Genomic DNA, 16,454 nt, shown 5'->3' on the forward strand with positions numbered 1-16,454 from the left:
GTTACTAGTTGCCATTTTTCAAAAACAAATTAAAGATGCAAAACATCACGACATCGTCTTCTCAGACTCTCCCGAGAGTCCTCAACCCATACAGGTCCGCAGTGTGTTGCAAGAGCCATAGAGATGTTTAAACATTGCAACGAAAGTGACTGCACCCAATTTATGAAGTACTACGTTGTACCCATGATGCCAAGATTCTAATTGATTAATTAATTAATAGACGAACATTGATTGCTTTTATGGACTGAAACAAATCTTATTAGAATCAGTGTGTTTTTCTACACATAATATGATATTTAGGAAACTAACAGATAAATTATTTCGAAGTTATTGTGTTTTTGACCAGTTTAAAGTATAGATTTGAAGAGCCATTGTGTTTGTGCACAGACACAAAACGTGCATTAAATGACGTCATGGTGACGTCGTCCGAAATTTTATGTCAGAAATCACCTTAACAGGACCTGACTAGTGTATAGCTGAAAAAAGTTTCAGGATCGGCGGTCTACTTTTTGAGATATGGTGTTAACTAGGTTTGCTAATTAGATATTCATAAGCTTAATTAAGGCTTATTAATTAACAATTTTCATTTTTTTTTTACGATAAGAATTAAGCTTATGTTCTAAGCTTCAATTTGGTATAATAAACTCACTCTTTCGTATTATGGTTTAGGAGATTAGGCTGCCACAAAAACGTGTACAAACACTATGGGATTTAGGGAGAAACAAAGAATAATAATAATAATAAAAATAATAAAAATCTCGACGAAAACAATAGCTGTTCCGACTGGATCGGAACAGCTAAAAATATAACTGGAAAAAAAGTTTCAAAAAAGTTGTGTAGCTCTTGGTATTAGGTCACACTTCCCGGTTGACCCACAAGTAAAGGTCAAAATGGGCCCACAGCTACCAAAGACTAATCTGCAATGCCAAGGAGTCTATAACTGAAAAAGTTTAAGCAATCGGTTGTGAAGATCTTGATATATAGTCCCACTTCCGGTTGCCCAGAAGTAGAGGTCAACATAGGGTCACAGTTTTTCAAAGTTAATATTTATTGCCTTAGAGTCTATAACTGAAGTTTGAACATTGGCTTTGTACTTCTTGAGATATTGGCCCACTTCCGGTCGACCCGGAAGTAAAGGTCAATATGGGGTCAAATGTGTTTCAAACTAATCTTGAATGTCCAAGGAGTCTATAACTGAAAAAAGTTTGAAAATCGGTTGTATATTTCATGAGATATGGTCCCACTTCCGATTGACCCGGAAGTAGAGGTCAACTTGAGGTCACGGTTTGTCAAAAGTTATATTTTATGCCTAAGGAGTTTATAACTGAAAAAAGTTTTATAATCTGTTGTATAGTTCTTGAGATATGGTCCCACTTCCGGTTGACCCGGAAGTAGAGGTCAACTTGAGGTCACGATTTTTTCAAAATTAATCTCCAATCCCCAAAGAGTCTTTAGCAACAAACAGTCTTAAAATCGGCTGTATACTTCTTGAGATATGGTGCTGCAAAGATTTTCTGATTGAATATGCAAATGAGGGTCATGTGGTTAATTAGTTACTAGTTGCCATTTTTCAAAAACAAATTAAAGATGCAAACATCACGACATCGTCTTCTCAGACTCTCTCCAAGAGTCCTCAACCCATCATAGAGATGTTTAAACATTGCAATGAAAGTGACTGCACCCAATTTATGAAGTACTACGTTGTACCCATGATGCCAAGATTCTAATTGATTAATTAATTAATAGACGAACATTGATTGCTTTTATGGACTGAAACAAATCTTATTAGAATCAGTGTATTTTTCTACACATAATATGATATTTAGGAAACTAACAAATAAATTATTTAGAAGTTATTGTGTTTTTGACCAGTTTAAAGTATAGATTTGAAGAGCCATTGTGTTTGTGCACAGACACAAAACGTGCATTACATGACGTCATGGTGACGTCGTCCAGAATTTTATGTCGGAAATCACATCAACAGGACCTGACTAGTGTATAGCTGAAAAAAGTTTCAGGATCGGCGGTCTAATTTTTGAGATATGGTGTTAACTAGGTTTGCTAATTAAATATTCACAAGCTTAATTAAGGCTTATTAATTAAAATTGTTTACATTTTTTACGATAAGAATTAAGCTTATGTTCTAAGCTTCAATTTGGTATAATAAACTTACTCTTTCGTATTATGGTTTAGGAGATTAGGCTGCCGCAAAAACGTGTACAAACACTATGGGATTTAGGGAGAAACAAAGAATAATAATAATAATAATAAAAATAATAAAAATCTCGACGAAAACAATAGCTGTTCCGACTGGATCGGAACAGCTAACTAGACATTAAGTGTTTGTGAACAAACACGAAGCTGTTCCTTGTTGTTTTGCTTGGATTATGTGCTTCATTGCCCAAGGAATATATAACTGAGAAAAAAGGTTTCAAAAAAGTTGTGTAGCTCTTGTTATAAGGTTTTACTTCCCGGTTGACCCATAAGTAAAGATCAACATGGGCCCACAGCTACCAAAGATTAATCTGCAATGCCAAGGAGTCTATAAAATCGGTTGTGTAGATCTTGATATATAGTCCCACTTCCGGTTGACCCAGAAGTAGAGGTCAACTTGGGGTCACAGTTTCCCAAAGCTAATATTTATTGCCTAAGAGTCTACAACTGAAGTTTGAACATTAGCTTTGTACTTTTTTAGATATGGGTTCACTTCCGGTTGACCCTGAAGTAAAGGTCAACATGGGGTCAAAGTTGTTTCAAACTAATCTTGAATGCCCAAGGAGTCTATAACTGAACCAAAATTGATAATCTGTTGTATAGTTCTTGAGATATGGTCCAACTTCCGGTTGACCAGGAAGTAGGGGTCAACTTGAGGTCACGTTTTTTTAAAGTTAATATTTTATGCCTAAGGAGTATATAACTGAAAATATTTTGAAAATCTGCTGTATAGTTCTTGAGATATGGTGACACTTCCGGTTGACGCGGAAGTAGAGGTCAACTTGAGGTCACAGTTTTTTCAAATTAATCTCCAACCCCCAAGGAGTCTTTAAAAACAAACAGTTGAAAAGTCGGCCGTGAAGTTCTTGAGATATGATGCTGCAAAGATTTCCTAATTAATATGCATATGAGGGTCACTGGTGGTTAATTAATAAATAATTTTAATATGTTTTATGATAGGAATTAAGCTGAACATCCTAAAGCTTCCATTTGATATTATTTTACGTGTTTAAAAACACATAATTAATTTGTAGGATACTCCTTTATTTTCCTACTCCTGCCGATAGGGGGCGCTCTTATGAGACATTTCAATTGCACGATTTCTGCACCGTAATGTCTGTATCTGACTCTGTATTTGTATGTGTACGTCGCAGAGACCAAAACTGTCACAAAATGTCAAGCTATAATTTCCCCTATAGAACACGGCCCAGTTTTATGGCTCTGTCTGCTTCAACCAAACTCTGCCCATTTATTATACCACCATTCTCCGCTTACTGTGCAGGCGCTGAAATATCTGTACAATTAGTTCAAAGCAAAGATTACATATGATAAGTTTCCCCGCGCACAAGCAAAAATATCCCTGCTAAGCTGTGAAATATGCTTTAAGTAAGCGATAATATCCGCGCTTCTGATGTGTCAATTCTTTGCTTACGCAGTGAAGCAGAGTCAAATTGGACCAGTTTCACAAGATTTCCCCTCATGTACTAACAATCTTTTTTGACTTTACATGTTTGAAGTGTAGGCCTTACCAAACCTACTTACAGGGCAAAATTACATGGTTCTCATGACTACCAAAGTCTGCGCTTACGATCACCATTTTCCGCTTTACTGTGATGTGCAAGCTTGGAAAATAATGTGCGAACTTGGAAGCACACAAACAAAAGAAATCCCTGCTATAAGCAGTCTATTTCGCTTGACGTAAGCGCAGAATTCAATGCTTCTGCAGAGCACTGAATCTTTTTCATTAAGCAAGTTCCCATCATGACTCGACTAGTCGAACCTCAAAACTAACTACGACACTTGTCGAGATAAAATTAATACAGATTCTCAAGATTTGTGCCGCTATGTGCCGCAAAGGCAATATTAATTATGTTGCGAATGGGTGACTAGTGAATTTTACTACTCGACTAGTCGCACCTCAAACCTGCCTACGACACTTGTCGAGATAAAATACGGATTCTCAAGATTTGTACCGCTATGTGCCGCAAGGGCAATATTAATTATGTTGCGAATGGGTGTGACTAGTGAAATTTACTACTCGACTAGTCGCACTTCAAACCTAACTATGACACTTGTCGAGATAAAGTACAGATTCTCAAGATTTGTGCCGCTATGCCGCAAGGGCAATATTAATTATGTTGCGAATAGTAGTAAGCAACACAACTGGTTCACCAAACAGGTAGTCGGGACAAATTTTGTAGTCGATGTGTGGACACGATTATAACGGAGTAGAGAAAAACAGTAGTCGCGACTCAATTAATAATTTGTAGTCGCGACTTTAACACTAAAGCACACTAGTCGCCCCTGCCTACTTTTGTCACAAGTAAAGCACGGTTTTTCCTGCGAATGTAAATCAAATTTTTAAGTCACTGTTTTCGCAGTGAAAGTTTCGCAGGAGTTGAGCACAATTAGTCAACTGTAGCAAATTTGTTGATGCGAATTGTGACGTGAAGAACACATTCTCTGCTAAGCTGTAAAATACGCTTAGCGTAAGCACAGTTCCCTGATTACGTAAGCGCTACGATTCTTTCCTTTAAAAGTCATTGGCCCAGGACCAAACTACATAATAGCTTTTTAAACACAAAAAGCAGCTTAACCATGCCTTATGTTCCAGTTGTGAATCCAGGTAATTCTGCTGAATTTCTGCAATTTTGTAAAGCAAAATGTTTTGCCTGTTTATTATAAGCAGCTCTATAAAACTGAGCCACTCAACCACCAGAGAAACGTCAGCATAATAAAATCTCTGCTTTTGTATTCCTGTCAAAGAGTTTTTGTTTGTCATGGTCTAATTTCCGAACGTAACGCGAAATACTGGAATTAGTTTAGGCAAATGGTCACCGGCGCGAACAAGGTGACATTACCCGTAAATAATTCCAAATCCCGGGCGGTCTATTTTCGTCGTCCACGCTCGTCGGCTGAAATGAACCCGGTCCACGACGCACCATGCTCAGGCTTGTCAAATTTTGGTAACAAGTTTAGACTTGTGCTAGTCGGTTACCGTAAGAAATCTATGTATATTGAACAAAAAAACGCAATAACACCGGTCGAAATTGGTATAACGACCTGGTCAAGTTAACAGTTTTACAATTTTGACTATTCAAATCAAGTTTTACGCCGTACCCATGATCTTTGAAAAAACATCCCCGGAAATACAAGTTTTTTAAAATAATTACACTGTTTCTATAAGTTCTGATGCTTTTAAAATGACCATCAATAAAATATATCTTAATCTAAAGCAGTTTTGGGAAGTGTACAACATGTAATTTAATTTTAATCGAATAAATTATGTTTCGGAAAGCTGGGTTTGTTTACACTTCAAGAGCCATTGTGTTTGTGCACAGACACAAAACGTGCATCACATGACGTCATGGTGACGTCGTCCAGAATTTTATGTCGGAAATCACATTAACAGGACCTCACTAGTGTATGCTGAAAAAATTTTCAGGATCAGCGGTCTACTTTTTGAGATATGGTGTTAACTTGGTTTGCTAATTAAATATTCACAAGCTTAATTAAGGCTTATTAATTAACAATTTTAACATTTTTTACGATAAGAATTAAGCTTATGTTCTAAGCTTCAATTTGGTATAATAAACTTACTCTTTCGTATTATGGTTTAGGAGATTAGGCTGCCGCAAAAACGTGTACAAACACTATGGGATTTAGGGAGAAACAAAGAATAATAATAATAATAATAATAAAATAATAAAAATCTCGACGAAAACAATAGCTGTTCCGACTGGATCGGAACAGCTAATAATAATAACTAGACATTAAGTGTTTGTGAACAAACACGAAGCTGTTCCGTGATGTTTTGCTTGGATTATGTGCTTCATTGCCCAAGGAATATATAACTGGAAAAAAAAGTTTCAAAAAAGTTGTGTAGCTCTTGGTATTAGGTCACACTTCCCGGTTGACCCACAAGTAAAGGTCAAAATGGGCCCACAGCTACCAAAGACTAATCTGCAATGCCAAGGAGTCTATAACTGAAAAAGTTTAAGCAATCTGTTGTGAAGATCTTGATATATAGTCCCACTTCCGGTTGCCCAGAAGTAGAGGTCAACATAGGGTCACAGTTTTTCAAAGTTAATATTTATTGCCTTAGAGTCTATAACTGAAGTTTGAACATTGGCTTTGTACTTCTTGAGATATTGGCCCACTTCCGGTCGACCCGGAAGTAAAGGTCAACATGGGGTCAAATGTGTTTCAAACTAATCTTGAATGTCCAAGGAGTCTATAACTGAAAAAAGTTTGAAAATCGGTTGTATATTTCTTGAGATATGGTCCCACTTCCGGTTGACCCGGAAGTAGAGGTCAACTTGAGGTCACGGTTTGTCAAAAGTTATATTTTTATGCCTAAGGAGTTTATAACTGAAAAAAGTTTTATAATCTGTTGTATAGTTCTTGAGATATGGTCCCACTTCCGGCCGACCCGGAAGTAGGGGTCAACTTGAGGTCACGATTTTTCAAAATTAATCTCCAATCCCCAAAGAGTCTTTAGCAACAAACAGTCTTAAAATCGGCTGTATACTTCTTGAGATATGGTGCTGCAAAGATTTTCTGATTGAATATGCAAATCAGGGTCATGTGGTTAATTAGTTACTAGTTGCCATTTTCAAAAACAAATTAAAGATGCAAACATCACGACATCGTCTTCTCAGACTCTCCCCGAGAGTCCTCAACCCATACAGGTCGCAGTGTGTTGCAAGAGCCATAGAGATGTTTAAACATTACAATGAAAGTGACTGCACCCAATTCATGAAGTACTACGTTGTACCCATGATGCCAAGATTCTAATTGATTAATTAATTAATAGACGAACATTGATTGCTTTTATGGACTGAAACAAATCTTATTAGAATCAGTGTATTTTTCTACACATAATATGGTATTTAGGAAACTAACAAATAAATTATTTAGAAGTTATTGTGTTTTTGACCAGTTTAAAGTATAGATTTGAAGAGCCATTGTGTTTGTGCACAGACACAAAACGTGCATTACATGACGTCATGGTGACGTCGTCCAGAATTTTATGTCGGAAATCACATTAACAGGACCTGACTAGTGTGTAGCTGAAAAAAGTTTCAGGATCGGCGGTCTACTTTTTGAGATATGGTGTTAACAAGGTTTGCTAATTAAATATTCATAAGCTTAATTGGGGATTATTAATTAACAATTTTAATAATTAATTAATAGACGAACATTGATTGCTTTTATGGACTGAAACAAATCTTATTAGAATCAGTGTATTTTTCTACACATAATATGGTATTTAGGAAACTAACAAATAAATTATTTAGAAGTTATTGTGTTTTTGACCAGTTTAAAGTATAGATTTGAAGAGCCATTGTGTTTGTGCACAGACACAAAACGTGCATTACCTGACGTCATGGTGACGTCGTCCAGAATTTTATGTCGGAAATCACATTAACAGGACCTGACTAGTGTATAGCTGAAAAAAGTTTCAGGATCGGCGGTCTACTTTTTGAGATATGGTGTTAACAAGGTTTGCTAATTAAATATTCATAAGCTTAATTGGGGATTATTAATTAACAATTTTAACATTTTTTACGATAAGAATTAAGCTTATGTTCTAAGCTTCAATTTGGTATAATAAACTCACTCTTTCGTATTATGGTTTAGGAGATTAGGCTGCCGCAAAAACGTGTACAAACACTATGGGATTTAGGGAGAAACAAAGAATAATAATAATAAAAACAATAAAAATCTAGACGAAAACAATACCTGTTCCGACGGACGGTCGGAACAGCTAAAAATAATAAAAATCTCGACGAAAACAATAGCTGTTCCGACTGGATCGGAACAGCTAACTAGACATTAAGTGTTTGTGAACAAACACGAAGCTGTTCCTTGTTGTTTTGCTTGGATTATGTGCTTCATTGCCCAAGGAATATATAACTGAAAAAAGGGTTTCAAAAAAGTTGTGTAGCTCTTGTTATAAGTTTTTACTTCCCGGTTGACCCGTAAGTAAAGGTCAACATGGGCCCACAGCTACCAAAGATTAATCTGCAATGCCAAGGAGTCTATAAAATCGGTTGTGTAGATCTTGATATATAGTCCCACTTCCGGTTGACCCAGAAGTAGAGGTCAACTTGGGGTCACAGTTTTCCAAAGCTAATATTTATTGCCTAAGAGTCTACAACTGAAGTTTGAACATTAGCTTTGTACTTTTTTAGATATGGGTTCACTTCCGGTTGTACCGGAAGTAAAGGTCAACATGGGGTCAAAGTTGTTTCAAACTAATCTTGAATGCCCAAGGAGTCTATAACTGAACCAAAATTGATAATCTGTTTAATAGTTCTTGAGATATGGTCCCACTTCCGGTTGACCAGGAAGTAGGGGTCAACTTGAGGTCACGGTTTTTTAAAGTTAATATTTTATGCCTAAGGAGTTTATAACTGAAAATATTTTGAAAATCTGCTGTATAGTTCTTGAGATATGGTGACACTTCCGGTTGACGCGGAAGTAGAGGTCAAGTTGAGGTCACAGTTTTTTCAAATTAATCTCCAAAGATGCTGCAAAGATTTCTTAATTAATATGCATATGAGGGTCACTGGTGGTTAATTAATAAATAATTTTAATATGTTTTATGATAGGAATCAAGCTAAACATCCTAAAGCTTCCATTTGATATTATTTTACGTGTTTAAAAACACATCATTAATTTGTAGGATACTCCTTTATTTTCCTACTCCTGCCGATAGGGGGCGCTCTTATGAGACATTTCAATTGCACGATTTCTGCACCGTAATGTCTGTATCTGACTCTGTATTTGTATGTGTACGTCGCAGAGACCAAAACTGTCACAAAATGTCAAGCTATAATTTCCCCTATAGAACACGGCCCAGTTTTATGGCTCTGTCTGCTTCAACCAAACTCTGCCCATTTATTATACAACCACCATTCTCCGCTTACTGTGCAGGCGCTGAAATATCTGTACAATTAGTTCAAAGCAAAGATTACATATGATAAGTTTCCCGCGCACAAATATCCCTGCTAAGCTGTGAAATATGCTTTAAGTGAGCGATAATATCCGCGCGTCTGATGTGTCAATTCTTTGTTTACGCAGTGAAGCAGAGTCAAATTGGACCATTTTCACAAGATTTCCCCTCATGTACTAACAATCTTTTTTGACTTTACATGTTTGAAGTGTAGGCCTTACCAAACCTACTTACAGTGCAAAATTACATGGTTCTCATGACCACCAAAGTTTGCGCTTACGATCACCATTTTCCGCTTTACTGTGATGTGCAAGCTTGGAAAATAATGTGCGAACTTGGAAGCACACAAACAAAAGAAATCCCTGCTATACGCAGTCTATTTCACTTGACGTAAGCGCAGAATTCAATGCTTCTGCAGAGCACTGAATCTTTTTCATTAAGCAAGTTCCCATCATGACTCGACTAGTCGAACCTCAAACCTAACTACGACACTTGTCGAGATAAAATACAGATTCTCAAGATTTGTGCCGCTATGTGCCGCAAAGGCAATATTAATTATGTTGCGAATGGGTGACTAGTGAATTTTACTACTCGACTAGTCGCACCTCAAACCTAACCACGACACTTGTCGAGATAAAGTACGAATTCTCAAGATTTGTGCCGCTATGCCGCAAGGGCAATATAAATTATGTTGCGAATAGTAGTAGGCAACACAACTGGTTCACCAAACAGGTAGTCGGGACAAATTTTTAATTATGTTGCGAATGGGTGTGACTAGTGAAATTTACTACTCGACTAGTCGCACTTCAAACCTAACTACGACACTTGTCGAGATAAAGTACGGATTCTCAAGATTTGTGCCGCTATGCCGCAAGGGCAATATAAATTATGTTGCGAATAGTAGTAAGCAACACAACTGGTTCACCAAACAGGTAGTCGGGACAAATTTTTAATTATGTTGCGAATGGGTGTGACTAGTGAAATTTACTACTCGTCTAGTCGCAATTCAAACCTAACTATGACACTTGTCGAGATAAAGTACAGATTCTCAAGATTTGTGCCGCAAGGGCAATATTAATTATGTTGCGAATAGTAGTAAGCAACACAACTGATTCACCAAACAGGTAGTCGGGACAAATTTTGTAGTCAATGTGTGGACACGATTATAACTGAATAGAGATAAAAACAATAGTCGCGACTCAAATTATAATTTGTAGTCGCGGCTTTAACACTAAAGCACACTAGTCGCCCCTGCCTACTTTTGTCACAAGTAAAGCACGGTTTTTCCTGCGAATTCAAATCAATTTTTTTAGTCACTGTTTTCGCAGTGAAAGTTTCGCAGGAGTTGAGCACAATTAGTCAACTGTAGCAAATTGTTTGATGCCAATTGTGAAGTGAAGAACACATTCCTGGCTAAGCTGTAAAATACGCTTAGCGTAAGCACAGTTCCCTGATTACGTAAGCGCTGCGATTCTTTCCTTTAAAAGCCATTGGCCCAGGACCAAACTACATAATAGCTTTTTAAACACAAAAAGCAGCTTAACCATACCTCATGTTCAAGTTGTGAATCCAGGTGTTCTGCTCAATTTCTGCAATTTTGTAAAGCAAAATGTTTTGCCTGTTTATTACAAGCAGCTCTATAAAACTGAGCCACTCAACCACCAGAGAAACGTACGTCAGCATAATAAAATCTCTGCTTCTGTATTCCTGTCAAAGAGTTTTTGTTTGTCATGGTCTAATTTCCGAACGTAACGCGAAATACTGGAATTAGTTTAGGCAAATGGTCCCCGGCGCGAACAAGGTGACTTTACCCGTAAATAATTCCAAATCCCGGGCGGTCTATTTTCGTCGTCCACGCTCGTCGCCTGAAACGAGCCCGGTCCACGACGCACCATGCTCAGGCTTGTCAAATTTTGGAAACAAGTTTAGACTTGTGCTAGTCGGTGACCGTAAGAAATCTATGTATATTGAACAAAAAAACGCAATAACACCGGTCGAAAATGGGATAAGGACTTGGTCAAGTTAACAGTTTTACAATTTTGCCTATTCAAATCAAGTTTTACGCCGTACCCATGATCTTTGAAAAAACTTCCCCGGAAATACAGGTTTTTAAAAATAATTACACTGTTTCTATGAGTTCTGATGCTTTTAAAATGACCATCAATAAAATATATCTTAATCTAAAGCAATTTTGGGAAGTGTACAACATGTAATTTAATTTTAATCGAATAAATTATGTTTTGGAAAGCTGGGTTTGTTTACACTTCAAGAGCCATTGTGTTTGTGCACAGACACAAAGCGTGCATTACATGACGTCATGGTGACGTCGTCCAGAATTTTATGTCGGAAATCACATTAACAGGACCTGACTAGTGTATAGCTGAAAAAAGTTTCAGGATCGGCGGTCTAATTTTTGAGATATGGTGTTAACTTGGTTTGCTAATTAAATATTCACAAGCTTAATTAAGGCTTATTGATTAACAATTTTTACATGTTTTACGATAAGAATTAAGCTTATGTTCTAAGCTTCAATTTGGTATAATAAACTCAATCTTTCGTATTATGGTTTAGGAGATTAGGCTGCCGCAAAAACGTGTACAAACACTATGGGATTTAGGGAGAAACAAAGAATAATAATAATAATAAAAATAATAAAAATCTCGACGAAAACAATAGCTGTTCCGACTGGATCGGAACAGCTAATAAAAATAATAAAAATCTCGACGAAAACAATAGCTGTTCCGATTGGATCGGAACAGCTAACAATAAAAATCTAGACGAAAACAATACCTGTTCCGACGGACGGTCGGAACAGCTAATAATAATAATAATAATAAAAATAATAAAAATCTCGACGAAAACAATAGCTGTTCCGACTGGATCGGAACAGCTAATAAAAATAATAAAAATCTCGACGAAAACAATAGCTGTTCCGACTGGATCAGAACAGCTAATAATAAAAATAATAAAAATCTCGACGAAAACAATAGCTGTTCCGACTGGATCGGAACAGCTAATAATTTAAATCAGAGTGCCATCACAAATTAATTTATATTAGTTTAGGGTTAAAACCATAATGATTGTTTTGTTTTTATTTACCATGCGGATATTTTTCGTGCAAGCTAAATGAAAGCTGTGTTCAATCACATACCCTTTAAATATATACTCAACGCCTTTTGTCAACTCGGCCAGCCTTTGGTTGCATTTATTCCAGTCGGTATTGTAAGATGTGAAATCATCACAGGACAAACCTTTCGGTTTCTGGCAAACAAGAATTGTCTTCCCAAGTGCATGGTGTGCTGGATATTGACACAGTCCTGTCCATGGCCCGCTACTCCTCAAAAAGCAAGTTGTCCTTTCTGCTTTCTTGCCTTTATGGTTGAAGTATCCATTCCACTGTACTCTTTCCTTTGCAGGCCAGATCACATTTCTGAAGCAGTTAACAGCCTCACTGGGATGCACAAGAATGAGTTTGAATTCAGCTTGACCAGCCCACGCTGCCAGCAATGTGACTTCATATGTACCGTTATTGTAGTCAGCAACATGACCAGCTGTACTAGCTTGCGGATTGGCAGAGTTTAGAGTGGCGTACCGGAAATCCCCGCCTATAATCCGATCCATTCCTTCGGAATCTCTCGTCTGTATCCGATACTTGATGATATCTCCGACTTGAATGTGTCCTCTAGGTGATATCAGTTGGACGTTAGTCTTGGTGTGACTGGTGACACTCATGGGTGATGGGACGGTTGTGTTCTTTTTCTCAATAACACTACTGTTAGAAGGTGATTGTTTCAACTTTAAGGTAGCAACGCTGATGGCAGGAGTTTTAAAGGATATTTCGTCACTGGCATCCAACAACTAGTAGAAAAGGAAAACATATTTTGGACATGAAATCAATTATAAATTTACCAGGACAGAATGTAGAGTAAGTGGCATGCGGTTCGGCCATTAGTGAAGATTTTGTAGGGGGAAAAACATGTAAAGTGCAGTATATTTCACTTTTGCTAATAGTTTTCACAACTAAAATATGTACCCCAAAAAATACGTTCTGATGACAACTACAGGTTCTAAGGGCCAGCCACTTTCAAACACTCCTCTATAGCACATCACACACCCTTTTTAAAAATGGTATTATGGTGGCCCTACAATTTGTGGCCCTTCGAAAGTGTACAAAAACCCTTCAAAAGTGTAAGTTTGTTGTGAAGAGAGACGGTGTGATTAAGTTATCTTTATGTCAAGTTCGGCCTATCTCAATTTACATTTTATGTAATTTTGTGGAACGAGACGTTTGTCATTGTATCTTTTCGCAGTAGTTCTATCTACCAAAGAGCACGATTCTACAAGGCTGTCGTGTTGTTTGTAATGTATGCATTCACATGGGAGTTTCTCGAATAGCCTGTGACCTTTATTATGTGGGCTTTTGTGAGGGGAAAGTGAAAACATTTCAACACTATAATCATGCGTGTGAAATATCTCAACAGCACAAAGGATTCGGAGTGAACCATTTGGGGTTCGATTTGTAAACGCGCAAATATTACCAATAATCAAGTGTATCAGCCGAAACCATACTTTAAGGAATTATTTTTAGAGGAGGAAAATAAAAAGAAGAATACAAAAGAAAAAGTGTGAATACCACAGCAAAGAATAGCCACGGGCTTGGATTTTGTCAAACATAAACAAAAATCACCAAAAAACAAACAAACAAACAGACAGACAGACAGACAGACAGACAGACAGACGGACAGACAGACAGACATGGGCTGATGGTATAGACTGGCGCTTTTGTTATTGACTAACTTAGGCTTGGTGGTCAAGGTACCATGTCAACAAAAAACAGCATGCTGCCCTATCAGTCGATGATGTCATCGTCAGCCAATCACCCGTGCAAGAAAACCATTCTGTCTAATAGTCGACTTTTTCGTAATGTGAGATTTGGATTAACGGTGGATATCGCTGTATCCTGACTGGACTAAGAACGATCCGGTCTCGCTTTTAACATTTCCAGGTAGAATATGAAATAATCTATCCATACATACTAATAAGGGACTGTTGCCGACGTTCATAACGGGAAAATTTTCCGTGTTTTTGTGACTTGTTTTCTCGGTTTTTGAAGCCATTTTTCACGTACAAATTTCTCTATTTAAAAATTGAGTTGCACCTAGTTTTTTAATACATAATGACATATATGCTCTTTGTCTCAATTTACTGGTGCATTATTTTGGTTGAGACTTTCCAGAAAAGGCCGAAAAAGAGAATTTCAGAAGCCCTTTGTACTAATTAGTATTCAAACCGAGGTCACGCATGAAAAATCACGCCTACTCGCGCAGATAAATCACAAAGGAGACTTTTATTAAATCGAGTGTTCTGCGGGTGGAAAACATGCATGTAACAAAAAAACTAGCTATACAAGAAATACGATTTTTATTGTGTTATTTATATATAAGTCACACATGAATTACAGAACAATCTGGCCATTTATAATGGGTTATGTAAAAATGGTAGGTGATTGGACTTTCAACGCCGTTTATCTCAAAAGGTGATTTTTTGAGATACACCCTTTTGCCAAAACAGGGCCGCGCGGCGGGTCTACATCTACGCTGCTATTCAGCAAAGCCCACTTCTGGATGTAAAAGCTGAGGTGGAGACTAGTGTGGGCGTGAAACGGTTGGAAAGTTGTGCTTATAAGTGCAAGTATAAGCAACGCTAGTTGGAACTAAAATTTATAATGGGTGTACATGTGTGACCTGAAGACGGTCTCCACGGTCTCTGATGAATACACGGAAACTGACTTACCATTGTGATCACCGTTAAGGTAACACATAAACCAAACAACACTGCTAAAACAGTATGTCGAGATGGATATTTTGCTGCCATCCTGCTACAGTTCGTGATGTGTTCAATGGTTTATCTATACAGATGGTACGTAGGGTTGCAGATATCCCACTGTACAGTCAGAATTGTGCATGTCCTTTCTTGATCATTCACCGGAATGTATATTACCGTCACAGTTGAGAAAATCTTTTGTAATTTTAATAATGATTTTTTTATATATTTACCACGCACGAGTTACGATTCCAGAGTGTATTTTTCGTGACCTGTGTGTATCGCTCAGGGCCGTGAACAAAGAGTATAGCCCTTGTCACACTAGGCAATTTACTGGCAACCAGGTTGCCGGCAATTTTTTTTCAGGCAACGTTGAGGCAACTTTTGTTGCCGCAACTTTGATGTCACACGCGGCAATTTTGAAGCAACGCTTACGCAACCAAAATTGCCTGCAACTCCTCAGCGGACAATCAAAACGATGTACGAGAATAGTTTGAAAAACGCAATCACTTACCGTCTTTAAACTTTGTAAGTTTGTGGAAGTGTCACAAAAAAGGTACCCAAACCCTAATAACTCCAAATTGTGACCCTGGTATAGGTTTTCTTGGTCAATTTCAGCAAGAGTGTTTTACATTTTACCATTGAATAATTGTTTTTTTAATCTTATTTATGTTAACCTTAATTAAAGGCACTGGACACTATTGGTAATTACTCAAAATAGTTTATAGCATAAAAACTTAGTTGGTAAGTAATCTTCTACTTTTAAAAATACACGACTCGCATTTTGATACCTCAGAATTAGATTTTGAGGTTCTGAAATCAAGCAGAAAGCACACAACTTCGTGTGACAATGGTATTTTTTTTCTTTCATTATTATTTTGACGACTAATCGAGTTCAAATTTTCACATGATTTTTACTGTGTTTCATTGAGATGCACCAAGTGACAAGACAGGTCTTTGACAATATTACCAAAAGTGTCCAGTTTCTTAATAAAAAAAATAAGTGTGGGACATTTGCATTCTTTTCAATCGATCAGGTATGCCTTTTTCAACTAATGATATATTTCCATGTAATCACGTAAGGCAGTTTGTAAAGGCAGACTGATATCAGTTAATTTGTAATGCTGAAGTTTGAGAGTGCAAGTTACAGACAAACAAAGATGCGTTATATGTTTCCATTATGTACTTTTTAGTCATCTTCCTCAGTGCTCAGCGGTAGACAACAATGTGAACAGTATGATGGTATACTTTAGACGGAAAAATAACATTAATCAAGAAATTATTCAAAAAGAGAATAAGATTACACAAAATAATATGCAGTTCAACTGGTTAACAACACTTAATACTTTACCATAAATTATACAAAATATTTGTACAAAATGTGTGCACCTATATATTAAGGGACTATTACAGTATTGTTTGTTTATATCGGCCATCTGAGATATTTCGGCCATCT

The 16,454-nt window shown here is 37.1% G+C and overlaps 1 protein-coding gene across 1 annotated transcript in view; it reads right to left on the reverse strand.

Moving 5' to 3' along the window:
* Positions 1 to 15,233, reverse strand: part of LOC117305380 (NXPE family member 1-like) — a 19,787-nt gene extending 4,554 nt beyond the window's left edge. Inside the window, exons 1-2 of the mRNA XM_033790250.1 lie at positions 14,969 to 15,233; positions 12,327 to 13,033 (exon numbers count right to left, since the gene is read on the reverse strand). Coding sequence (XP_033646141.1) covers positions 12,327 to 13,033; positions 14,969 to 15,049 — 788 coding nt within the window. The 5' untranslated portion in view covers positions 15,050 to 15,233. The remainder of the gene's footprint in view (positions 1 to 12,326; positions 13,034 to 14,968) is intronic.
* Positions 15,234 to 16,454: the final 1,221 nt, after the last annotated feature.

Source organism: Asterias rubens, chromosome 22 (genome assembly GCF_902459465.1).
Source record: "Asterias rubens chromosome 22, eAstRub1.3, whole genome shotgun sequence".
NCBI lineage: Eukaryota > Metazoa > Echinodermata > Asteroidea > Forcipulatida > Asteriidae > Asterias > Asterias rubens.